Source organism: Fragaria vesca, linkage group LG1 (genome assembly GCF_000184155.1).
Source record: "Fragaria vesca subsp. vesca linkage group LG1, FraVesHawaii_1.0, whole genome shotgun sequence".
Taxonomy (NCBI): domain Eukaryota; kingdom Viridiplantae; phylum Streptophyta; class Magnoliopsida; order Rosales; family Rosaceae; genus Fragaria; species Fragaria vesca.
This window is the reverse complement of record NC_020491.1, coordinates 13,799,389-13,825,209: the sequence shown is the minus strand read 5'-3', so window position 1 is coordinate 13,825,209 and position 25,821 is coordinate 13,799,389. Positions and strand designations below refer to the sequence as shown.

General features: G+C 39.0%; 5 protein-coding genes across 5 annotated transcripts; 4 read left to right on the top strand and 1 right to left on the bottom strand.

Annotated features, from left to right (window-relative positions):
* The first annotated feature begins 1,361 nt into the window (after nucleotides 1-1,361).
* On the top strand, nucleotides 1,362-2,208 carry LOC101307936 (pollen-specific protein C13-like). Its single transcript, XM_004289276.1, has 2 exons — nucleotides 1,362-1,521; nucleotides 1,877-2,208. The coding sequence occupies exons 1-2, from the start codon at nucleotides 1,362-1,364 to the stop codon at nucleotides 2,206-2,208; spliced, it is 492 nt and encodes a 163-aa protein (XP_004289324.1).
* Nucleotides 2,209-5,118: 2,910 nt separating this feature from the next.
* LOC101307636 (2,3-bisphosphoglycerate-dependent phosphoglycerate mutase-like) lies at nucleotides 5,119-8,580 on the top strand. Its single transcript, XM_004289275.1, has 8 exons — nucleotides 5,119-5,272; nucleotides 5,479-5,702; nucleotides 6,648-6,766; nucleotides 6,853-7,009; nucleotides 7,123-7,224; nucleotides 7,326-7,445; nucleotides 8,256-8,302; nucleotides 8,413-8,580. Exons 1-7 carry the CDS (start codon nucleotides 5,119-5,121, stop codon nucleotides 8,295-8,297), a joined length of 918 nt encoding a protein of 305 aa, XP_004289323.1. The 3' UTR covers nucleotides 8,298-8,302; nucleotides 8,413-8,580.
* A 1,802-nt stretch (nucleotides 8,581-10,382) lies between these two features.
* On the top strand, nucleotides 10,383-12,073 carry LOC101307347 (probable aspartic protease At2g35615-like). Its single transcript, XM_004289274.1, has 2 exons — nucleotides 10,383-10,833; nucleotides 11,170-12,073. Exons 1-2 carry the CDS (start codon nucleotides 10,383-10,385, stop codon nucleotides 12,009-12,011), a joined length of 1,293 nt encoding a protein of 430 aa, XP_004289322.1. The 3' UTR covers nucleotides 12,012-12,073.
* Nucleotides 12,074-13,194: 1,121 nt separating this feature from the next.
* On the top strand, nucleotides 13,195-16,080 carry LOC101302868 (type I inositol 1,4,5-trisphosphate 5-phosphatase CVP2-like). Its single transcript, XM_004288174.1, has 10 exons — nucleotides 13,195-13,242; nucleotides 13,340-13,415; nucleotides 13,493-13,567; nucleotides 13,958-14,048; nucleotides 14,143-14,247; nucleotides 14,346-14,895; nucleotides 15,061-15,254; nucleotides 15,371-15,479; nucleotides 15,608-15,756; nucleotides 15,858-16,080. Exons 3-10 carry the CDS (start codon nucleotides 13,549-13,551, stop codon nucleotides 16,078-16,080), a joined length of 1,440 nt encoding a protein of 479 aa, XP_004288222.1. The 5' UTR covers nucleotides 13,195-13,242; nucleotides 13,340-13,415; nucleotides 13,493-13,548.
* A 410-nt stretch (nucleotides 16,081-16,490) lies between these two features.
* On the bottom strand, nucleotides 16,491-17,840 carry LOC101307059 (putative ETHYLENE INSENSITIVE 3-like 4 protein-like). The gene is made up of 2 exons (XM_004289273.1): nucleotides 17,021-17,840; nucleotides 16,491-16,897 (listed from the first exon to the last, which is right to left on the bottom strand). Exons 1-2 carry the CDS (start codon nucleotides 17,838-17,840, stop codon nucleotides 16,491-16,493), a joined length of 1,227 nt encoding a protein of 408 aa, XP_004289321.1.
* Nucleotides 17,841-25,821: the final 7,981 nt, after the last annotated feature.

Below are 25,821 nucleotides of genomic sequence, written 5' to 3'. Positions count from 1 at the left end.
TATTTGACATTGCAGCAAATTTTCTTATCACTTCAGTCAATTAGAATAAAAAAAAATTAAGCCCACCCAAGTTCTGAATCCTGGATCTGCCATTGCTTGTCGGGGGAAAAAAAAATCACACATAAATAGCTTTTACTATAAATAATTGATCCCATGTGAAAATACACCATTTCTGAGTCCTGACCCAACAATAGTGCATCTAATATCACATGCTTTTCTTCACTGTCAGCCCTAAGCCATCCACGCAATAGAAGCAAAATCGTATTCCAACCATTAATGGAAGATCTTGCATACGAAGCTTATGTCTCTAGGATCCAAAGCAGAAGCACACACTATAATTCCTTTCCTACTATTATTTTGTAAAACTTAATCAGCTCAAATTTTATGACCTTGGATCTGCTTTGGCAATTCATATATATCCTTTTTTTTTTGGTTCAAGTATTCATATATATCCTTTGATGCTTCCTCCTCCATTAATCTAGCTCACGCACATGAACGTAGTAATGAATATTATCACATACCTACTTACCTTGTTGGCTTGTTAATACTGCTTTCGCACTATCCTGGGTAGGTGTAAAGGTTATTAGAAAATCTTGTGACATAATTTTGAGACTGCAGTTCTATTATTACTTCTCCGAAATTTCTAATCATCTATGATCCATGGACGTACTTTCACTTTGTCATTCATAGAATCATAGATACACATCAATTTCAATATTATTAGCGAGCAAAGTACAAAGTTATCATCGAAATTGTCACGAAATAATGAAACAAGTCAACAAATAACTCGAACAAAATTTGATAAAGTAGTAATTAGTGATGGCTTCTTAAGAATGCCACGAATTGTTGCTTTATATTCTGTGGAATGTGGATAAACAATCTAGGGTTTGATAAGCAAATCCAAGCAAACTACATATTTTGTTTACTTTGATTAGATAAAGGAGATTAAAAGATGTGCAAGTATGCAAACTCATGAAGTGCGGATATCACAACAAATCAAGTTTAACGTCATAGTGTGAAATTTCTAAGTCCTTAACCCTAACATTGACCAATGGATTTGTATAAGCCCTGCAAACTCTACACCAATATAAAATGGGGGCAGGAAATGAGATCTTACTCCTTGCAATTAATATCAAACGGAGAAAAGGGCACAAGAAATGGTCCGGAAGACGCTCTCTCTTTGCTTCAATGGCGGAGCACGTGACCGACCACCCCACTGGTATCTGCATCCAAGACTCACTATATGAACACATCGATCTTCCATTTGCTCTCACTTTGTTCTTCTTCTAGTTTCCCATTTCATCAGTTTCGTCGAGTCTTTCCCTTCTCCCACGTTATCACTCCGTTTATCTTTGAAGGCCATGGCAGTGTCTAGGGCAGTACTGGTGTTGCTTGCTCTCTGTGTGCTTCCGGCGCTTGTCAGTGCAAAAATCTTGGGCAAACCATTCCATGTCCAAGGTCGCGTCTACTGTGACACTTGCCGCTGCGGTTTCGAGACCTCCGCCACCATTTACATCGCCGGTATGTGCACCTTCCATCCATCTACGTACGTACTCCATAGTTCCTATATAGCACACACACCACCCTTAACTGACTTGCTTTCCTGGTTTAAGATTATTAGGAGTTCAACAAGCTTAAGGTGACAAAGGTCCCATTTGTTTCGTTCAAAGAGTAGAGAGCTAGGACCAACTAATGCAAAATCATTTGCTTATTACATCGATGCATATTAGAAATACTTTAGTTTAAAGTTGTTGATCGAGCGAAGAACATAAACAGGTTGCTATGTACGTTAGTGTTGAATTATTGAACACGAATATGTGTTACCAGCATTACTTAATTTCAGTTGATAATTGTATCCGGTGTGCTTGTTGATTAGGTGCAACGGTGGGAATCAAGTGCATGAACAGGAATAGCATGAGCCTTGCATACAGTGTAGAGGGCGTGACCGACGAAACTGGAACATACAACATTTTGGTCGAAGACGACCATGAGGACCAGATTTGCGAGTCGGTCCTCGTTAGCAGCCCGATCAGTGACTGTAAATCGGCTGATCCTGGACGTAGCCGTGCCAACGTGGTACTTACCCGCTTCAATGGCGTTGTTAAGACCAAGCGCTTTGCAAACAATATGGGGTTCTTCAAGGATCAGGCATTGCCTGAATGTACCGAACTGCTCAAGCAATACTTGAACTATGATCAGCCAGAATAGAAGAGCCTATCTAGTGCTTCTTAGTCCTTTAATTTATACGTTGATCTATAAATCATAGATTTCATTTGGGATGTTCTATAATAGTTGTTGTAATCTAACTAAATCATTGATCTCAATGATGGTGTGTTGAGTCTCGTTTTTCTTTATTTTGTGGACTTTGTATTAATCCCTCTTGATTAATCCAAGACTATATCATGTACTTTGGTCACTTAACTGTGGTTTTCAATATAAATGGTCGAGTTTTTGTTCCTGCTAAACTAAATGGCCAACCATCAAATGAGGCAAGTCGAAAGATATTTGACTTGCATAATGGGTGTACTTAATTTTTGTTCAAGTTGTTTGTTACATATTACAACGATCTCTTGCTTTCACAGTTTTAGTTCCCTTTTGAATTCCTTGGCTCCCCTATCCATTTCACTAGAATAACACCAGGATTTCGAACAAGATCAAAAGCAATTTCCTCAGGCCTCCGACTGACGAAACAGTATTCTCTTTTAAGTACGACATGGTGCAAATGCTTGACGTTTGCTAACATAGGAAATACACTCATTGTAGACCGCTCCCTTGATATCCAGGGTGAGGTCGGCTTTCTATCTGAGAAAGACGACATGATATATCATAAGTTTGGGTGAAGATGAAACAGGTTTACGGATTTCGAAAGAAAGACGAGTAACTTTGAGTATAAATCAACTTCCAACATCAATTTATGTCTGAAAAAAATGGAAGCAATTACTAGCCGTCCCCTGTCCCCAAAATATAGGATGTACATTGCCAAACAAGGCGGTTGCCTAGAGAGCCTCAGCTAAACTTTCCCGATGAGTTCCTATTTTGGCTGTGGCTATCAGGATAAAGGAGCCGATCCACTCCCTCTCAAAATGCTCCATTCCCAACTCTATATATATAAACCCCTGCAATAGCAATCGGCTTGCATCTTTTTTGTTCGATCATCGATCTCTACATTCTACACAAAAAAGATGAACATGGATCGTTCACTATGTCTATCTGCCTTCCTTCTTGTCCTGGTTCTCATGGCTACAGGTATCTATCTGTTTGTTCTTGTTAATTACTTAGATCAATCGATCATTATAATGTAAGAAGATATAAGGTATCAGCTTACCATATGCTTGCTAATTTTGGCAGAGATGGGGCCAGAAATGGTTGCCGGAGGAAGGCCGGATCCGAAGACATGCGAGTCTCCGAGCGCCAAGTTTGAGGGGCCTTGCATTATGGGAAGCAACTGCGCACTTACTTGCCAAAAAGAAGGCCACGACGGCGGCTTTTGTCGCGACTTCTGGCTGCCAAAATGCTTCTGCACTAAACCTTGTTAGTTAGGGAGATCATTATATGTAAATTATGTATATGGACAACCATTTTAGCTCACATTATGTGCATAAATAATGAGCATATGTGCACTGGGTTTGTGCCTTTGCTTTTATATATTCTTGTTCTTCCAACTGAAAATTGCATGTATGCATGAATTTTTTTGGCTAGTTAGCATAAACATTGTAGTTGGGACACAGTTCTTCCGATCTTCTGGCTTGGAATGTCAATTTGCCACATAGTGTTTGTTGCTGCCGTTAATTTTCGATCTTTTTTATGCTTGCTGCTTGAGAGGGTCCTCATTGTTGTTTAGTCTTTTTTGTATAAAAAAAAAATAAAGATCGAACACATATAGAGAATGAATGAAGGAAGGAATGCATCAGCATGAAAATGATCTCTAAACATATACCTCCTCATTATCAAACTAAGAAGTTTGTAAAATTTCGAATGTCCATAAATTAAAATAAAGAACTAAAATAAATATGGTAATTATTTACTTTGAATAAAAAAATAATCGTCCAGTATAATTTGGTCTAACGGCATAGTCTCTCCTTAACAAGTGAGAGGTTGTGAGTCTGACTCACGAAATACTAGTTGTATTCGATAAAAAAAATAATGAATCAGAGACAAGAGAAATGGTAGAAATGAATCGATATCGATTCATAATTATTTATTCTTAAACTCATCTCCCCATTTCCTTTTTGTAATAAAATTCCACAATAATCATGAATCGACTCTAAGACATGGGTTCATCTGAATACTATTAAGACATTCTAATTCCTTTATGTGTTAGTAAAGGTAGGAATCTCATTTTTACACACTAATCATTAAATTACATTTTAAATAAGTAAACCTTTGACCGGAAGGTTGAACTCAAATTGAAAGAGCAGACTTCTACAAATACGACGTCGTCAAGCTCCAAGCTGCTGAAGAGTTATACTCGTGTTTAAAGACGAAAGGAACTCCGCCACCTCTCCCTCTGTGTTCCCCCGCTAATTCGTAAACAGCGCCCATCTCTGATTCCCACCAAGGCATTCGATCGGGGATCAAATCAGCTCCCTCATTATTCATGTGGGTTTTTCTCTTTCTTTGTATAATAATGTTCAAGCATGATCCTTTATTGTTTTTCTTTGGATTCTTTTATTCTCGTATCAACTTTGTATTTGGGAACCGCATTTCAGATCACTGGGATGAAATGAAATCTGTTGCTTGCTTCGATCTTCAGTTCAGTTAACTGGGTTGTGTTCTGTTGTTAAGTTTGAGATTCGATGTTTGGTTAAGTAGAAAACTTGGCTTCAAGTTTTTGGGAGATGTGCTACAGTGGAACTGTATCAGTTTGTGGAGAAAGAGCCATGCTTCAGTTTCTTTGGTTTTAAGAAATAGGTTTTTTGGCTGTTTGCTTAGACTTTTGTTGTTGTCCGGTGTTTCTTTCCTCTGTGTTTGCTGTGTTGCCACATGTATTCTGGAGTTTTTATCAGTGAATCTCTATTTTTGTTGTGTTTTGCTTTTAGATCAATAGAGTTCTGTTACTTATCAACAGAAATAATAAATCGAGCTTCGGTTTAATTGGTTTGTTGGATATCTAACAGAATGGTTGCAACTGCTTTCCGCCACCCCGTTGGGATCATTCAGCTCCATGGTTCTGCTAGTGATGCTGGCTCTGCTAGCAAATGTGGGCATTCGTCTTTCAGATTTATCTCCAAGAATTTCGCGGTCGATGTTGCTTTGCTTAGGAAAGGACATTGTAGTTTAGGCAGGGTCAACAGCGTATAGTTAGTGCATTATCTACCCAGGCTCAAACTACTTATCCAAGTTCATCCAACTCCCACGGTAGTACCATCAATTCTTTTAAGACATGAAAATGTGTTCATATTTTTATAATACTGACTTTACTTATGTGATATTGAGGCATTTTCTCTTAATTGTGTTTCCCATACTCTTCTTTTGTAGTTGAGAGTGCTTTGATATTGATCCGTCGTGGCGAATCTATGTGGAGTGAGAAGAACTTGTTCACTGGTTGTGTTGATGTGCCTTTGACAAAGAGAGGTGTAGATGAAGCAATAGAAGCTGGTAAGAGAATTAGCAACATCCCTGTAGATATGATCTATACATCTTCACTGATTCGTGCACAGATGACAGCCATGCTTACCATGACCCAACACCACTGCAAGAAGGTATCTTTGCTTATCATTGCAACATTTTGACTCGAGAATATTTTAAGTTGATATAGATAGTTTCTGATAGATAATTGCTTCACTTGTTGAATGCATCACACATCATGATATGATTATAACCTGAATATCCTATTTATGGCAAAGTTTATTATAACTTGGACCTACCCCTACCCCTTTCTATTACTTCACAGCTACATGAAGCAAATTGTTCGTAATCCTTCCTGCTAATATAATTTCAACACAACATCAATTTTTTATGGTTTCGCTGGCCATTCCACTAACCTGTCAGGTTTATGTATAGAACATTGCAAACAAGTTTTTAGAGATCAGAAAGTATATTTAAAGGAGTTTAAATGGTTTAAACATTATAATTATTAACCATATCAGACATTTACTATTACTATTCAAACCATATGCAGTTATCCATCTCATACTTTTGGTTGTGATCACTGGAGATTTGTGCCTAAATGTTCTTATGACGCTTTTATCAATCACTACTGGACACTGGTCTCTGTTGGTACATGCTGTCAATCATAAATAAATACTCTATGAACATCCGCAGCAGTGGTGATTGGTTGCCGTTCTCGTTGTTTATTCTTTTAGAGTTTGTCCCTAATAGGTTTAAATAGAAAACATATACTTTAGCCACTTAAACCATTATGGGCAGCCACTTAAACCGTTATGGGAAGCTCAAAAGTCTTGAAATACTTATGTTCAGGTTGATCTTTCTAATTTAAATTTAAGCTCCTACCCTAGACACTGAGACAGATGTTAAACTAGCTGACTATGAGTTAAGTGATTTATTATCCAGCTATTCTAACAGAGATACCTACTAAGTCTGATAAATGGGATTTTTTATTTCTTAAGAAACACATGATCTGCTACTCAATTCTAATGTACAATGAAGGGTGTAATTATTTGTGTCATTCCAAGTTTTGGTTTCAGGTTCCAATCATTATGCACAATGAGAATCGACAGGCAAGGGCATGGAGTCAAATCTATAGTGGAGATACTGAGAAGCAATCAATTCCGGTTATAACTGCTTGGCAATTGAATGAAAGAATGTAATCTGCGATTTCCCTTGCACATCATTTTGCATTGAACAAATTTGAGTATTTGAGTATGTATTTCTGGCTGTTGTCTTTCACAGGTATGGTGAACTACAGGGTTTCAATAAGTTAGAGACAGCTGAAAGATATGGAATGGAGCAAGTACATGAGTGGCGTAGGAGTTACAGTAGTCCTCCTCCCAATGGTGAGAGCTTGGAAATGTGTTCCCATAGAGCTGTAGCTTATTTTAAAGACAATGTAAGTACACCATATTATTCTAATATCTTATATTTACATACTTGCCTATGAGGAGCTGAGTGCCGATGATGTGTTACTGTCTAAGCACTTAATGAGAAGATATTACATCGCAGATTCAACCACAACTACAATCTGGTAGGCATGTGATGGTTGCTGCCCATGGGAATTCATTAAGATCTATAATCATGTATCTCGAGAAATTAACTTCCCAAGAGGTAACAACTATATTTAAAAACTCCTTATTATCCGATTAGTACTTTATAATAGCCAGTTAGCCACTTTCCACAAATAACTCTTAGTACTTCAACGAAAACAGGTTGTTAGCCTGGAGTTACCAACTGGGCTACCACTTCTTTATATCTATAAGGAGGGGAAATTTATGAGGAGGGGAAGTCCAGTTGGACCCACACAAGCTGGTGTTTATGCTTATACTGAGGTATTGACTCTCCATCACTGTTGTTAAAATGATCAAACTTTTAGCCAATTGTGTGTACCTTTACATTACAACATCATGTAATTTCCTTCTTTCACTTACTGGGGTTTTGAAATTAAACTGAAAATATACTTGGTCATATGAAAGAAGTAAATGCTAGGGGGAGTAGCTGTCCTTCTTACTAGGGCTTGGTAGTCTTACAGAGAAAATTTAGACTGCTTTTGTGCTATATTCTGTCTAAACTATCCCTTCCACATGTGGCTGCAAGTAAGAGTTCACGGCATTTGCCAAGCCAGTTCTCTTAAGCCTGGTTGAGCTGAGCTCCATGCGACTCTGGCTTGGCTTAATTATTTACTCAATACAACCATGAAGTGGCTTTGGGAATTCACAACTCTATGGGGTTGAGAAATGCGAAGCGCTGATATGCCTTTTAAATATTTAGATTCTTTTTCTGGAGATGCTAAGACTAGTGATGTTATATTGCGGCGTAGGAGTATAACGTGTCTCTAGTTCTCTCTTGTACTTTTGGTTAACTACATCAATTAAACCCCTAAAGTCAGGTGGCTTTAGGGTAAAAAATAGTAATGTAACGTGTTAACCAACACTGTGTCTCTCTACTATATGCTTCTATATGTTTAGTCAGGTGGCTTTAGGGTAAAAAGTAGTAATGTAACGTGTTAACCAACACTGTGTCTCTCTACTATATGCTTCTATATGATTACCTCTATTACTCTAATGACTAGTGTCATTGCACTCATCCTTGATTCCTTGGAATATATTTTATAATCTGCTTGTTTCGCTTTCTGCATGCAGGACTTAGCCCTTTGCAAGCAAAAATTGGATGAAAAGTTTTGAACCAGGTAAGCTCCTGAACAATCTTCTACTCTGAAAACAATCTTGTTGAAAGAATGGATGCCACCAAAATTCACTGCTTTCTTTGTTCTTAGTCACGTGTATGCCTTGTATGCAGGTAAAACCATGTCTAAAATTGGACTTCTAATGTTCTTTTGGCATAGCATGGATTGGTTGGGTAGTTCAATGTTCATAAGAAATCTGTGTTTTGTTATCCACCCAGATATCTGTCAAGCCAATATATGATTCAGACCTTATCAGTTCAAGTGTAACTCTTATCTTTTTAATAGAAAGAATATCATTATTCGCCTCATATATGGTTGATTTTGCAGATGCAACCTATTTTTACTTGGACAGGAGCTTTTCCGGAGCGTATGAACCCCATATGTAGTGAGTTCGATGAATATATAAAAATATCAGACACTGAACGTTACAGATTTGTAGAACAAAAGGTTACATCGTACTTAATGGCGCTGACCTCCTAACCCGGTGATAGAATTTGGTAATCCTGAGTAAGATATCAAATGACTTTGGTAGGCAATGGTTGACAACCTGAGGTAGATTTCTACTCTTCAAATTGGAGCTGTAATTTTATTTGACTGCTTTGCTAGTAAAAATAGCTGCATCCAACTATGCAGAGAAACTGAAGCATGGATTGAATCTTAGTTTGATTGTCTAGAATCTCAGTTTGATTCCAAATTCTCGTTGAAAGGATTAAGCTTCTGACTTCATTCTGTTACCATCCCAGAGATGCAATGTGCAATGCGCAATGCATTTGCATCCTCTTCACAATTCCTTTGGCTTGTTACCTTCTCTTGGTATCTCACAAATCATGTCTAACTAGTGATCTTGCATTGTTGTTGTGGTCCATAAACTTTTGCTTAGTAGTTACTACAACTGTGCTGTAATGACTCGGAATATGTACTCCATGAGGTTTTAAACAATCTTTACATGTAAAGATGATCCCTCATCCCTACATGCATATGTTTAGGCAAATCAACCCAAATCATATGCCATATAAATATGTTCCAAACTGCGTGTTACTATCTTCTCTTTCATGAACTCACACTGCGAGTTGTTTCAACTGGCTTAAATAAGACAGGCCAGCTCCATAAAGAATTATTTCCCAGAGGATTTGCTAGCTTAAAACTTGGTTCACTTTTAAAACTCACATTAAATTCCCTGAAACAGATAATTAAACCTTTCTCAGATGAGATGGTGGAGAAACCAATGTCCAATATATATGGAACTTTTTACAAATTTATGTTCATTGGGTTCTATTGTGCAAAACTCATCTTATCTCTAACTGTACATATTATGTACTTTCTAAACTAGGGTACATATTCTAGATTATCTAGACGAGTCTTAAAATTTATACTCTTATATAGTTAATTCACCGAATCAATTACAATTTGTCCTAATTTTATTACATGCGGATATCGACATATACAAGATATATGCATATGTACCCTGTATCTATATCAGAATGAAAATGATATGAATGTTTTTTTTTTTTCGCTTCATTTCCTTTTATTCCGCAATTTGGTGTTCAACAAAAGTTGCAACACAGAATCTCAGGTCAAGGGTCAAGTAAGCTGTAAAACGATTCGTCCTAACAAAAAGATAAAACCTAGAAATTGATTACATTGATTCATGATTATTGAGTGGCGAAAATTTGCCAAAATAATAAATTAAAATTCTTAGGGCTGAATGCTGATAAGAGCTTTTGTTACTCTTTTCTTTTTCTTATTCTCAGCTAAAGGAATTCTTCAGCTTCTTGTCATGGGGTGATCAGATATTTTCCCGATGATGGTTATTAAAAAATAACGGTTTCAAAAAACACATTTATTAAGATATATTGTACCGTACGTCTGAACCAGTTGATGCCCTCTCGTCTTACACATCGAGCTAATTAACCCGTTGTCCCTTCACCTTCTAATGACTTTTACTTAGCTAATGCCGTCGTTAGTACAAATACCTAGCACTATATATTAAGCTTTCCTGCATTAAAAAAATATATTAAGCTTTCCATAATCACCATCACCCCACATTGTAGCATTCATTCTATTACAATACTATCACTAAACAATGGCATTAGCAGCTATTGTTGCATGCTTCATTCTTCTCTCATTTTCGGCAGAGGCTAGCTATGGTGGTTTCACTGTTGACCTTATCCAGCGCGACTCGCTACTCTCCCCCTGGTACGACTCATCCACCACCCATTTCGACCGCTTGCACAACGCCTTCCGCCGCTCCATCTCCCGTGCACAGCGTTTCATCAAGCCAAGCACAAATACGATCCAATCCAAAATAGTCCCAAGTGGTGGAGAATACTTGATGAACATCTCCATCGGAACCCCACCGGTTGAGGTTCTCGGAATAGCCGACACTGGCAGCGATCTTATCTGGACGCAATGCAAACCATGCAAGCAATGCTTCAACCAAAACCCTCCTCTCTTTGATCCGAAGCGCTCCTCCACCTATCGAACAGTTCCCTGTCAATCCAACTCATGCTCAAATCTTGAAGAAGCCTCTTGTGGTATGTACTTGTTCAAAAAAAGAAAAAGAAAAAAGAAAAAAAAGCCTCTTGTGGTATGTACAGTAACACTTATATATTGCTTTTATCTCCCTTAATCAAAAGCTTTCCTTGAGGCACGTAGGACGGTCCATATGATTTTATTTACTTGTATGGTTTTCATAAGCTGTTATGATAAAAACTCAGACAGTCATTGTGCACTGACAAACTTCAAAAATAGTTTTCTTTGAGATTTGCATAGAATTGTATTGCGACCTTTTATACGATAAGAGCCTAGGGTTTCCGATTTCATTCGTTTTTACTTTATGATTAATTTCTAATTTCCGACTTCATTGGTAGGTGCGGACCGCGGTGACACTTGTGTCTATAGTTATCGTTATGGAGATCGTTCCTTCACTCGGGGGAGTCTAGCTCAGGAGACCTTCACCATTGGCTCGGCTTCTGGTCAGCCGGTTTCTCTTCTGAAAATCATTTTCGGTTGTGGACATGAAAACGGTGGCACATTTGATGAGTCCGGCTCCGGCTTGATCGGTCTTGGCGGTGGCCCTCTTTCTTTCATTTCTCAACTAAACGGAGGGAAATTTTCTTATTGCTTGGTTCCCACGTCAGCTAAATCCTCCATAGCAAGCAAGATAAGTTTTGGCACTGCCGCAATAGTCTCAGGCAAGGGTGCCGTCTCAACTCCTCTAGTATCGAAACAACCTGACACATTCTATTACCTTACACTTGAGGCAATTAGCGTCGGAGAAAAGAGACAATCCTACAAGACCAGCCAATCCACTAAGGCTGTTGCTGCCAGTGAGGGTAACATTATCATCGACTCCGGGACTACGCTGACCTTGCTTCCACCTGGGTTCTACGACGAGGTCATTTCGGCTTTGGAAGTGGCGATTAATGTAGAGCGTGTTAGTGATCCGAAGGGGGTTCTGAGTCTTTGCTTTAGAAGCAAGAGTGATCATGACATTGATGTCCCCGTTATCACGATGCATTTCAGTGGTGCTGATGTGAAGTTGAACGCTTTGAACACATTTGCTAGGGTGGAGGATGATATGGTTTGCTTTACGATGATTCAGTCTGAGGATGTGGCGATCTTCGGAAACTTGGCTCAAATGAATTTCCTGGTGGGTTATGACCTCGAGGAAAGGACTGTGTCCTTTAAGCCAGCTGATTGCACCCAGTGATTCTTCAAGCTTCTGATCTTAATAAAATTTTCTGTTCAGGGTAGTAGAATTAAATATTGGATCGGAAAAATCGAAGTGTAACCATTATCTCTATGGTTAGTATACATAACTAGCTTTATAGAGGCCTTGCCTTATGATTATGCACAGTCATATGCATATATATAACAGCACTGTTATCACTTCCTTCATAACCAAAAACCTTGTCCACGGGGAAAAGTAGCTCATTTGTCAATCAATAGTTAGTTTCCATTTTTTGATCTTGGATAATACCCGAGGGTCAACACATATAGGTTTGGGCAAACAGTATTACGGAATGGAACTCTAAATTAAAAACAGAACCTCATGGTCACAATCAATAACGCACTTGAGAAAGGGAGGATCTTTCAGTATATGGCATATATCTATACTTACTATGTGAATAACATTAGATGACACATTAATATTGCACTCTATACTTACACGACGGTGTATACCAGAACCTTTAGGTGAGAAGAGAAGACTTCGAAACACAATGTTGTCCTTCTTTTAACAATAAATCTAGTATTGCACCGGATATTAGCATAGTAATAACAATTTTAATATAGATACATGGTAATCTCTACATATGTATTGTTATGAATGACTCATTGCACGCTACCAAGCACAATATTGTCCTTCTTTCAACAATAAAACAAGTATTGCACCGGATATTAACCTAGTAATAATAATTTTAGTGGATCCAGAATGAAACGAGGCTGAGATCAGATTCGGGGTTCGGATTCGGATTCGGGTTGTGACCTGCATGTTGAAACGGTTTCTGCTCTTCACCGTCCTAATTAAGTTCTCCGAAAGCCTTGGCGCCAAAATCTCATCTTTCCAAACAGATCACACACAAAAAAGGAAGAAGAAAGAGAAAATCATTGATCACATCAAATTAACAAGATCAACAAAACCCCAAAAACCGAAAATTACAGATCATTCGCTTTCACCAAACCCAGAAAAATAAAACTCTCCCATTTTCAGAGATAGTAACAAAAAATACGTTCACTGAAAGTGTGTGTGACCTAATCTTTATCCAAAGACTGTCAACGAATGAATGTCTTCCCATGGTGGAGATGCCAACTTCGATATGACCAAAGCCGCCGATGCCGTCGTCAGCACCAGGGCCACCGCCACCGCCACCCCTACAGCTACCCCTACCGCTACCCCCACCACACCTGATGGCTCCGTCAAGAACGAAAAGAAAAAGAAGGTATATATGGTGGTGTTTATCATCATGTTTCTTTTGTTACGAATTATTTTTGTCATTTCATTTTTTTTTTTTTGTTTTTATAATTTTTGGGGTGAAGTCGATCACATCTAGACTTTTTGGTTCAAAGCGAAATGGGCGTGAAAGCTCAGAATCAGAGGGGGATGGAGAAAGTGGTATATCTCTCTCCCTGTCTCTCTTTCTCTCTCTCTTTGTCCCTCCCTCTTTCCATAATATTTTTTTTTCCTAACAGAGTTGGAGAAAAAGATTGCAGAAAGGAAAAAAGCTTTCATTGACGCAGCCCCGATCATGAGAAAGAGTTTTTCAGGTACGTATCTGATTATGCCTAGGAAATTAATTAGGTTCAATAATAATTTATTTTTATTAATAAGGAGACTTCAGAGAAACATACCATGTTATGGAAATTGTTCTTATGCACTTAAAAATATCGATTGGAAAGTTATTTTGGATTGGATACGAATGATGGAGACATGCCACTTACCATTAATGGAGGGAATTTCCTTATCCTTCATGAATAATTTTGGTAGCTTACCTAATTTCGATGATGTGTTTCGGATTAGTCAATATATTTGTATTTAAGGGATACACATTACTGTAATGGGAACTTGAAAATTTCTAGCTTGATTTGACTCTAAGAAGTTAGGCCTTTGCTTGGTAAGAGAAATAACAATGGTGACCTTTTCTTCTCTACTCGCAGAAAGACAATCAAGTCCAGGGATTCAAAGCCTAAACTTATCAAACTTTGAACAACACTCTATGTTGCCATCAACTGAGACTAAAGAATTCAGGTAATGATCCTTGTCATAAGAGAAAGTTTACATATAAAGTTCAGAATTTGGTTTAATTGAATTGAACATAAGAACGGGTGTGATTCGGGTGCAGGATATTCGTGGCGACATGGAATGTGGGAGGAAAGTCTCCCAACAATGGCCTCAACCTTGAAGATTTCTTGCAGGTTGAAGGCTCTTCAGATATCTATGTGTTAGGGTATGATTCTTAGTTATTTGTAACGAAGTCATATACACTGAAATTGATTTTGGTTTTCGATATCGAATGTTCACTAACACTGAAATTTTCTTCATTAGATTTCAGGAAATCGTACCTCTAAGTGCTGGAAACGTTCTAGTGATCGAGGACAACGAACCAGCTGCAAAATGGCTAACCCTTATAAGCCAAGCCCTAAATAAACCCCAAAATTCTTGCGCCTTTTGTTCTTCAGATTCTTCGGGTCATGGTTCCACCAAGTCATCACATAACAGTCTCAACTTTTTCCAAAAGCCTTCCCTCAAAGTTATCAGCAAAAGCTTCAAGGCAGACAGTAGAATTCTCAAGTCTTGCAACTGCCCCTTTGAATTTCCATCTCATGAAAGGCGGCGGCTAAGAAAACTCAGTGATCCACTCAATAAACTAGACTCCTCTAATGGTTCTTGTGATGGTAGGGTAGACGAATTTCTTGAAACTGCAGGGTTAGAATCACCGCCTTCCTCAAACGAGATGAGTTACTCTCTTCTAACAAGCAAGAAGATGGTGGGGATTTTCGTATCAGTTTGGGTTCGAAGAGAGTTGGTAAAACACGTTGGCCATCTTAGAGTCTCTACTGTAGGAAGAGGAATAATGGGTTACCTAGGAAACAAGGTAAGTAAAACCTGAGATTCTTGTGTCTTGTACGTTTATGACGAGCTAAATCATTTTACTGATGATCAGTATCAGTAAATGACTAAATGTGGTTCATATAAAGATAATTTAAATAAACCCTTTAAATAACTCTATATTTGAACGGTGACTTGATTATTTTTGCAGGGATGCATATCGATAAGCATGACGTTGCACCAAACAAGCTTTTGTTTTGTGTGCAGTCACTTGGCTTCCGGCGAGAAGGAAGGCGATGAGCTGAAGAGGAATGCTGATGTGGTGGAGATACTTAAGGCCACACAATTCCCCAAGATTTGCAAGAATCCAAATCGTCTTCCTTGCGAAAAAATAGCTGACCACGAGTATGTTTTACCTGTTTTCTGAGTTATTTTAATTTCCCACCATTTTTGTTACTCACTATCATGGTTCAGTTTGTTACTTATGAATTGTGTTCTTCTCATTAATGAAACTTTTGCAGTCGGGTAATATGGCTTGGAGATTTGAATTATCGTGTGGCTTTGAGCTACGAAGAAACAAGGGTTTTGTTGGAGGACAATGATTGGGATGCACTTCTTGAGAAAGATCAGGTTTGTTCTGTTAATTCACCATCCTAGCTAGATGAATGATTAACTTCAAATTTAATCATCCAAAATATTAGTTGTTAATTTAAATACGATTCACTTATTACATGATCTGGTTTGATTTATGAATACAGTTGAATATAGAGAGAGAAGCTGGGAGAGTATTTAACGGGTTTCAAGAGGGACAAATCTACTTTGCCCCCACTTACAAGTATTCCCATAATTCAGATTCTTACGCAGGAGAAACTTCCAAGTCGAAGAAGAAACGACGAACCCCTGCATGGTATATATACATATCCTTCTCCCTGAATGAAAGTTCTGTTAACCCCTAGTTTTACATTCAATTTTGATTATTAGGCCTTTTCTAACAAGATAAATTTACAGGTGTGATAGGATACTATGGCGCGGTGAAGGTTTTGAACAGTTGTCCTATATTCGGGGTGAATCGAGGTTCTCCGATCACAGACCTGTTTGTGCTGTGTTTTCAGTTGAAGTGAACCTAATTAGGAACAAAGGCAACAGATTCAGAAAGGGTTATTCGTGTGCTGCTCCAAGATTCGAATTTGATGACTGCATGCCACAAAGACACAGCTTCTATGACTTCTAATAGAAACATCAGATCGTTCACTCAAAGTATTGTACATTGCATTAGGGATGTTAGGAATACTTACCCACCCTTCTTTTTTGCTTCGTACATTTTTCTGGCTTTTTTGTAGTGAAAGAAGATTTAACAATTGAACAAAATAGGGAACTAGCAACATTCATGTAACCAGTGAAGCTTTTACGGTGTAAGGACTAAGGAGGTAGAAATGTATAATATTTCCACTGACCTTACTAACCTTTATAGAATATTACAATATAGACGACATCACTAATAGAAAGAGTAAATTTTTTCTCAATACGTAAACAAAAGAATTAATCCAGATGTAAATAAGATCATAAATGTGAGTGGTACAGAAAAGGTTTAGTAAAACATAGCAACAAGAAATTGTGAACAATAGGTTTTGCTATTTGACATTACAAGTTTGCATCGTTATAATCATATCCCAAGTCCCAAATTGAAGTTGGTTCTTGATTCATCTGTGATATCCCTTCGTCTGGATATAGATTTAAATCCATGTTTTCCCTTTGAATCTCAAATGCTGCATCCAAAGCTGAATCTTCCATAACACCTTCCCAATATGCACTTGGACAACCAGACACCACTTCACCAGCTTCGTTTACACTGGCCTTTTGTAGCTCCATATTAATCCAGTCCACCACACTTTCGAATTCTGAATCAATTGGGGAGTGATCATACGAGCAACTTGTGTCAACCCGCACTGTTGTATCAGAAACATTCTTTCCGTTATGGCTTGCCCTCGATTTCTTATCCACAAAGCCTAAAGCCCATTCACTGTTTGAAGTTTTTGGGAAGACATGTACTGGAGCATCCAATTCAGAGCCATCATCATCATCAAACATACACTTTCTCTATTCGTTAGCATGTAAGACCATGGTGCCATCGTTTACAGGGCAGCTAATGATTGGTTTCTTATCATCAGTACTAAGTTGGAGAATTGCTTCTTCTTGGTTAACCACTTTGGACCAAATCGCGGCCTCCTTAGCAGTCATTTTATCCTGCAAGGACTTGGATTGCCTTACTAGCCTTCTAACCCTGTCCATATTAGGAACCATATGCTTAATCACTGCAGCCAAAGCACTTACTTTCCAAGCCTTTTTGAGATCATGAGGTTTCCTATAAGGAGGAGGTCCATGCTCTTGAGAAACCCCTTGGTCGCCCCACCATATCTCATTTCCCTTGGGCCACCACGGTGGAGCCAAACCTTTCTCCAAAGGAAACCGCCTCTGTGGAGGTATGCAGTGTTGCATTAGAGCCGAAAGCAGCGACCCCAGAGTCGTGTCTTGCAAGTCATGAAGGAGATGGACATAAGAGTTGTCTTGATCCAGCCCACTAGAACATGCTTGTTCCAAAAGCACTTCTGGTAGATACTTGGAAATTGCAAGTGGAGCGTTCTGGTCGAACTGGACGTTGTCTTTCCACCACTCTCGTAAGCTATCCGACGATCCTGTCACCGGCTTCCCCTTCTTCGGAACGATCCCATAGACGAAGCCTCGTGCTTCGCACACTTCCATGATCTTCACCATGTATTTGAGTATGGAATCTTGAGCTCTAGCCATCTTCTTCCGGCGAGACGCCTCTTCTTTCGCCAAAGACACGGGTTCTTCACTTTTTCGTATTTCCTTAAACTTCTCTAAGCGCACACGATCCTTCCACATTCGCTTCTTGAGCTCCTCGTAACTGATATCTTCAGCTTCTTCATCCTCCAAGCTTAGATGATCAACTTCTTCAACGATCTCTACCATGACTAATTGATTCAGTTATTAATTGTGTGAATAGCTATGTCCTCTATAGCATCCCCCGCCATTCCCCAAGTAAATATTAATACCCGAAACCAAATCCAGTGGCGGTGGGCGGGAGAACATAAATGTGAAGTCGGCGGAGGAAAGATGACAATTCAATTCACGAGGTTAAGTGAAGATTTGGAAGATTCTGAGGATTTCCAGGAATTGCTAATGATTCAGTAGGAATTACTATATATGGGTGCTAGCTACCTAGGTTGCTAAATTTGTTGCATATTTTACAAGGGTGTTGCATGCATGTGAGACACATGGGTGTACTTGGTGCTTGCAAGCAACTCATTCTTTCCAATATTGACTAAATAATTGTTACCGATCGATGAAGTATATTCATGTGGAAGAGAATCAAGAGATGAAAGATCTAGATCAAACTAACAAGAGCTCGAGGATCGCGATATCGATGAATGTAAATTAAGAAGATTGCATCATCATAGCCAGTCACCGGCCAAAAAGACTGAAACGAACTTCGATGTGGTCAGTCGAATTCAAACCATATCTGCGTAAGAAATTGCTGCGCACACCCAGAAAGTGATGGACTGATGGTGGCGGACTGGCGGGTGTGGGCGGGATGATGCTCCAGCCCTCCATGTCACCTCCACGATCTTCATTTTACACTTCTCATATATTTTGAACAAAACACTCCTTATTGTACGTGGACGTTTCTTAAATCTCAAGGTTAGGGTTTACTCCAAGACCTTTATTGTTAGGGCTACTCATCGTTGGCATACTAATTCTAAAGGTTAGCCAATTAAATATATTGTCACTATATATTATCCAGATCCCATTAGTTCCTTTGCTATATATAAGTTAAAAATGGCGTTCTGCACACTCCAGGGGCTGAACTCATTGATGATATCAGAGAAAGTATTGCAACTTTGCGGCCGTTATCTTGAGATCTCAATCAATAGGCTAGTGGCAAACTCTAGCATAGACAATTCGATAAAAAAACCACTTTCATATTTGGGGTGCATGCATTGCGGCTTTGATGGTCACTTTCATGCACCCCCTAAATATGAAAGTGATTTTTTTGTCAAATTGGCTCTGCTAGAGTTTGCCACTAGCCTATTGATTGAGATCTCAAGATGACGGCCGCAATGGCCTCTGTTTAGGCCGAAGCCGTTGTAAGGTTGGTTAATGGTGAGAAAGCAATCCATAATTCTTTCTTTTAACCTCTGTGGTTGGGGCCTCTTTTGTCACTTTCGACGGCAATCTCCAACATATGGGGTTTGAAGGAAAAGATTCTGGTTCGACAAGAGGAGGACGTTGTGCTTCTCTAGCTTCCAATTCAAGGATTTGTAGGTTAGAAACTGTGTTATGTCCAATGGTTCGTGGTTCTACAATAACTCCATGTTAATGGTGGCCTATGATGGAGTATCTTCTCTTAATTCGATCTCGCTGCATCTCCTGGAGGTGTGGGTGGCGGTGGTGGTGACGGGGTTGAGTATTATGACGAACGAAAAATCCCTCACCTCAATTAATTGGTCGAACACTAAGGGAGTTCTTTCATGTCGATCTGGAGGTTGTGCAGGCAAAGAGGTGACCCAGTCTGGGTAAGACTGGATATCCGTCGGTGTTGTTTGAGGTGGTGGAGGTTCGAGTTTTCATTGGAGCTGTTGTTGGTGTTGAACCTCTAGTATGACATATGCATGCCATGGCTTGTGCATGGCTTGCGGTTTGTTTGGCCATGGTGATGGTGGTTGCGACCAGAAGGTGGAGATGTAATTGGAGGCGTGGCTAGCGTTGGGTCCAAAAACGGAGGACTCGTTGTTGACTTTAGTGCTGACAGGGTCTGGATTTGATTTGGAGGCAGAGATTGCCTCTATGTCGAAGCAGAAGTCCACGACCTGTTGGTGAGGTTAGAGTCGGCTCGCCTGCTGGAGTGTCGATGGCCGGGATCGGGACGATGTCGACAATTAGGAAGTAGGTCGTGACGGAGTCTAGGCAACAAGTCGGGATGAAGGCAGAAGGTGGTCTGAAAAAGGTGTGAAAATGAAACCCTCTGAACTTAGGCCTCGTTTGGCTAGTGGAAGGAAAAGTAGTTTCTTTATCTTTCCCATAGGAAGGGAAAGTGAACGGGAATGAAATTTGGTATGAACTTTTCGTTTCGATGTTTGGTAATACAAGAAAAGTCATCAGGAAAGTTGATAATTATAATAATAAAATATTAGGTTGTGAGTAATAAATGCAGGGAAAGAAGGAATTAAAATAGTTCCTTTGGATTTGGAAGGAACCACTTTCCCCCACATTTTCCCTTCAATCAGAATAGTGTTTCCTTTCCTTCTGTTTTCCCAAATGCAAGAAAGGAACAACTTTCATTTCCTAATGTCTACTTTTCGTGAAACAAACGAGGCCTAACGATATTCTACATGCTTGGGCTGCGATTGCACATGGACTATGATTTGGGCCTAGATGTGGCAGAAAGGATTGGGTCTCTTGAGCTTGCAGATGGGCCTAAAGTTGGGTTTACTGCTAAAACAAGGGTCTTTCTGTTGCATCTTGGCAAGCTTGTTGAGGTCTCAGGTGAAAGATTTGTTGGGTAGGTGACTTATAAGAGGAAGGTTCACCTGATTGGAAGCAAGAGCATACACAAATCACATGTTCCAGCAAGGGGGGGGGGGGGGGGGGTGGTTAGAGGACAAGAGTCGCTTAGACTTTCTGTTTTTTCCTTACACATTTGATTGATAACCTTTTTTGTTCACTCTCAGTTCTACTTAAGCCCCCGCGACCCAACCATCACCAGCTCTGGTGGCTCCAATAGCCGCTCATCACACTCTCGGGTCTCATAGCCAAATTGAACAAACCACCATCCGGACAAATACCATGACATTTTTTGTATTGAAGTTCCAGCAACACTTTGACTACCGACGAAAACTCGTACAATCTCTTTGCCCAAATTCGCCAACGGACTTCATGGATGATGGGAACCTTTATTTTGAACTAGTTATGTGCGTTGCACCGCCGTAGGGTCGACGCGATCAAAAGTGACCAAAGAGGGTGAGTGCTCGCTCATTCCTCATGGTCATCCTCAGACCCTTAATAACCACCCAAACCGCCATCTAATTGAGGTCCACTGCTTCCAAGGGGCCGACGACGTCGTAGGGTGCCATCATTATCATCGAGCCGTTGAAATGCCACGACCCATCATTCAAAACTCGATTCTTAACAGCCTCATCCTTGAAATGGAAAATAAATGTTCTAGCGTTCTCTTCCAGGATCAAGATTCGCTCCTTTATCCCCCATATATTGGAGAGTGTTGCCGTGAGCAACGAAACCACAATGGGTCTCTTTGGAGAAAGAAAACGCCCGCACAGGTAAAAGCCTCACAGGCTCGATCGCACACTTCCTGTAACATCTCAAAAATTTGGTTTTCTATTTTTAAAAGAAAGTATTTTTCTAGCTGTTTTTATTTTAATTTCTATTATTCTTAGTAGTTTACGAAAATTATTCAATTTTTTAGTTTGTCAAAATTTATCTTTCGAGCCTATACGGTTAAACTAGACGTCGTTAATTACGAGTTCGTAGGATTTTACTGAAGCGATGTCGAACATTGGAGCTATTTTTAATGATTTTTGGAAGTTTGATATTATTTAAAAATAGAAAATCAAAGGCTGTTGAATTTGGGCCATTGATCTTTAGACTGTTTAATCTCGGCCGTTGATTCAAAAATATATATCGGAGTGGATCAGTTCGACCCAGACCAACCACGACATCACCCCAAGCTGTGACGGAGCTCAACATCTCCCTCTGTCGTCTGGCCGCCTCCCACATGGCTAGTGTCTACGGCTTCATCTCGTCCTCCCTGACGTCGCTGTGGTATTGGATTTCTATGGAAAGCTGAGGAGAGAGAGAATCGAAGGAGATAAACTTTTAGGGTTTTCCGAGCAGTTTCTGACTCCGTACACGATGGCCAGAAAGGTTGGTGCTAGTAGCTTCGTCTCAACTTCCTGAACATCTTTGTGGTCTCAATTTCTTTAGAGGAGCCTCCATGAGTGAGAATCGATTGGGTGAAGCATAAGGAGTTTTCCGGCGTTGTTCTTCATTTTTCGGCGAGCTTCGAATTCAGTTCAGGTATCAAAGTTGCTCTATTCTTCAAGCTTTATCTCTCTGTATACTTGAATTCGAGATTGACTGAGGTTTGGAGAAAGTGAGGTTTTGGGCAAAGGTGGTGGTTGCTGTGCACGGCGGGTCAATGGCGGTGGTGGTGATTGTTTTTGTAGTTTCTAGCTTTCGAATTAATATATGGAATTGATGAAGTGATCTGAGATGCTTGATTTTGATATTAGTGGGGTTTTGAAGAATTTGAGATTTTGGGCAGTTTGTGCAGCTATTGTGCACGGCTGATCAGTGGTGGTGGTAGTGTTATGGTGTTTGTGTGAAATTGCAGGATCATGATTTGGTGTTGATAATGATTGAATGTCAGAATAGGAGAGAATCGAAGAGGATGATTGGAAGGTTCATAGTAGTTTGGGTTTAGAATAGTAAGTTAATGTTGGTTTCATAATTGAAATATTGGACTTTGACGTGCTTCAGGTTTACTGTGAGCAGTGGTTTTGTGTTTTGATCAGTCTATTTGATCTTGACATAATCATTAGTTACTGTTAAACTTGAATCCAAGAGATTGAGCTATATGTTATGTTGATATGAGAGCTCATCAAAATGCAGTGTTTAGTTCATGTAGTAGAGTTGCCGAAATGCAGCATTGATGCTATGACGTTTTTGGAATGCTGGTTAGGCATATGGAAGTTGATTGAAACTTGAGTTGGAAGGAAATGTTTATAATTGTGAGATTGGATGTAGGATTTGGTTGATAAAGATTCTAGGTGTCCAGAGTAATTTCAGAAGTGTAGATTAAATTCAATTTCAAGTTGGAGTGGTGTTTGGAGTGCAATTGAGATATAAGTCATATAATGACATTATCGACTCTAATCGTACGTGTAGAGAATTTGGTGGAGACGTACTTTGGGTGTCCTTTGCAAACGAGGACTCGATCGCTTTGACTTGACGTGATTCGTCTACTTTCTCGAATAAGAGTTTGATATGAGGATTGGAGGCACGTTGCAATTCCAGAAGCAAAAGGATAAAGATTTCAGAAGCAAGTCGCCGAGTTACTGGTTTTTTAGCTAGCGTCGGAAGTAACGCTTTGGATTCCAGGTAGGGTTTTTCTTGGGAAATTTTTATTTAAAATTGATAATTAGATTATAATTAAAATCGTTGATTTATGTGCCATTGAGTGATTAACTCTTGGATGTTACTGTTTTTCATAAAAGCATGTGTAACTGTTGAGTTGTATGATTGTTGTTATCGCTTTCCATAAAAGCATGTGTTCGATATTGAAATGCGAGTATTGATATTCATTGGCATATATATTGCATTGTGGGGAATTGTGAGATAAGTGAGATTGGTGATTCTGGAGATGTGAATGAGATTGATGGTATAAATACATTTTAGTAGTTGAGTTTCCTCATGGGTTGTCCAAGATCTAGGGTAGCCCACACGTGCACAAGTTCGAGGTAAGTATGCCTCTTCGATGGCGGACATCGATAAAATGATCTTATCGGGTTTCGGGTTTGGAGACCATGAGTATAACAAGATGACTAACAAAAAAGGTACATGTGGTGAAATATTACTGATTGTTAGATCATATATTCGAGACATCTGAGTCATCCCCGGTTAGTAAAATACATGGTATGGGACGTGTAGGCTCACTTGTCTTTGATGTATGGACTGATTAGCCAGTAATTGAGGAAGACATTCATTAGCATACATGCATCGAATTGTCGTTTTATTTGTAAAGTATTGGTTGAGAACTTGATTGTGTTACATAGTTAAGTAGTATAACCTAAAAATGTTTGGCCTACTGAGCGTAAGCTCACCCCTATAGATTCTTGTTCATGTACTACGAGACACGTCTTTGAGAAGTCTAACTGTGAAGTTTAGTTGACGTGTACAAGAGTAGAAAAGAGTTACAGAAGATTAGAAGTGAGAGAGACCGCAAGATCAGTTTTATCTCTGTAATTGTTTTGTTATTACAATTTGTTTTGTTTTAAACAATTTCTAGAAAAATATTTGAATTTGTATAACTTTCTTTTACTTTTCCCGCTTACGCCTCAGATTCGGTGTTAAGTACTTGGAAACCACCGACACTGGGTTTGGGGTGTGACACTTCCACAACAACAATCTTCATGACGCCGCCGCCATCTCAGTCATTTTCTCGGCTAAGAAAACCCTAGCAGAGAAGAGAGAAAATGACGACTTTGATTATGCCTTTTTGTTTCATTCCTAAAACTAACACATGCCTTTAGAGTTCCAAATAATTAGTTGCACAGTACACTAACATACGAGTAACACCATTTGCTTCATGAAGTATATATCGACACTAAGATGAATAAAAGAAGTAAAATATGACTTATAATCGTCGATAATACGCCCAATCTTGAAAATATATGTCATCCTAATCTTATGTCATTGCTGAAAAATCTAAGCAAAACCAAAAAGAAAAGATAGAGAAAAGAAAGACGATGAAGGAAAATCAAAAGGTAGATTACCCAAAGCACATGAAAATCGCATCAATAATGCCACCTCTTTGCTTTCTCCCTTTATCTTTACCCTAAAGAACCTATAGTGAATTGTATTCATGGGGATGGCTACCAAAAAGTAGATGAAGATAAATATGAATTAAAATGTATACAAATGGAAATTTCTACCAAACCAGCCTAAAGAAGAAAAAGAACCTCCATTGTGTTATGTCCCATATTTACAACCCAGTCACAAATGACCACTGCAATCCATATTTCCGGAAGTAAATCATTTGTACCGAAAAACTAATGTGCCAAACCTGTTCCACCAACTAGATTTTGACACCTGTCCATCGACTTTGACAGAAGTTCACACCGTTAAGTCATTTATTTTCCAGCTTTTTTCTTAACAAAATAAATATAACTTATTGATTATTAATGTTTCATCCAAGTGTTCCTCTACCATGTTCATCGTCAGATGCATATTCTTCTTCTCATCATTTCTATCTTCTTCCCTCTGCAACTCTGTCATGACCTAAATTCCAATAGATAACATCATTGCATATTCTTCTTCTCATCATTTCTATCTTCTTCCCTCTGCAACTCTGTCATGACCTAAATTCCAATAGGTAACATCATTATATTATATTTGTTGCCTTACCCACAGTTCTATTTCCCAATTTCCTCTCTCTTGTTTTTCCAATTCGTCAGTGAAGATGAATTTGGATTATTTTCAGATTTAACAAGATTGATTGATATCCCTGACGATGTTTCTAGTTTTCTTTTCCTTTCACTTACTGGGGTTGTTATTACTTGCTGATTTTTATTGCTGAAAATAGGTTAATCTCTACACCTCTGCAAGACTGCAACAAACCCAGCAACACCCTGATAAGAATTTCTCTGTTGGGTCTTCTTCTACACCCTGATGACAACTTTCAACATTTAATTTGGTTTTGATTTATTTCAATCCAAAACTTGCTGCGGATTTCAATCCCAATTTTTTCGTCTCTTTTGGCCTCATCAAAGGACGGAGGAGGAAGTTGATTTCAGTGGGAGAAATTTTTGAAAAATTGAGAAGCCAGTTCTGAGATTGATTCACGAGAAATATAGAGAATAAGAGAAAAATATTTTTTCAAAATTAAAAATAAGATTAGAGTTAACAGAGTTATTGAGGTGTTAGGCTAGCGATGACATGTCAAATTCTAGTTGGTGGCACATGTTTGGTATAGGATTTTTGGGCACAGGTGATGTGCTGCCCTTATTTATGACATTTTTGCCTTTTATCATATACCAATATTAGTGGAGGGTGATTTTGAACCAGATTTTTCAGCTTTGAGGCACCTACAGGCTGAAGTACCCATTCCAGTACAGGCATACAGCTATTCCTTTTGACTCTTCTGATAAATTACCAG

Excerpts from the sequence above, each read along its gene's own strand:
- LOC101307059 (XM_004289273.1), bottom strand. The coding sequence starts at position 17,840 with ATGGTAGAGATCGTTGAAGAAGTTGATCATCTAAGCTTGGAGGATGAA. Across the intron at positions 16,898-17,020 it reads AGAAGCAATTCTCCAACTTA|TACATGTCTTCCCAAAAACT; the intron begins GTACTGATGATA and ends TGGATGCTCCAG.
- LOC101307936 (XM_004289276.1), top strand. The coding sequence starts at position 1,362 with ATGGCAGTGTCTAGGGCAGTACTGGTGTTGCTTGCTCTCTGTGTGCTT. Across the intron at positions 1,522-1,876 it reads CGCCACCATTTACATCGCCG|GTGCAACGGTGGGAATCAAG; the intron begins GTATGTGCACCT and ends CTTGTTGATTAG.
- LOC101302868 (XM_004288174.1), top strand. Across the intron at positions 14,248-14,345 it reads TCAGATATCTATGTGTTAGG|ATTTCAGGAAATCGTACCTC; the intron begins GTATGATTCTTA and ends TTTCTTCATTAG. Across the intron at positions 15,255-15,370 it reads GAAAAAATAGCTGACCACGA|TCGGGTAATATGGCTTGGAG; the intron begins GTATGTTTTACC and ends AAACTTTTGCAG.
- LOC101307636 (XM_004289275.1), top strand. The coding sequence starts at position 5,119 with ATGGTTGCAACTGCTTTCCGCCACCCCGTTGGGATCATTCAGCTCCAT. Across the intron at positions 5,273-5,478 it reads TTTGCTTAGGAAAGGACATT|TTGAGAGTGCTTTGATATTG; the intron begins GTAGTTTAGGCA and ends CTTCTTTTGTAG. Across the intron at positions 5,703-6,647 it reads CCCAACACCACTGCAAGAAG|GTTCCAATCATTATGCACAA; the intron begins GTATCTTTGCTT and ends TTTTGGTTTCAG.
- LOC101307347 (XM_004289274.1), top strand. The coding sequence starts at position 10,383 with ATGGCATTAGCAGCTATTGTTGCATGCTTCATTCTTCTCTCATTTTCG. Across the intron at positions 10,834-11,169 it reads TCTTGAAGAAGCCTCTTGTG|GTGCGGACCGCGGTGACACT; the intron begins GTATGTACTTGT and ends CTTCATTGGTAG.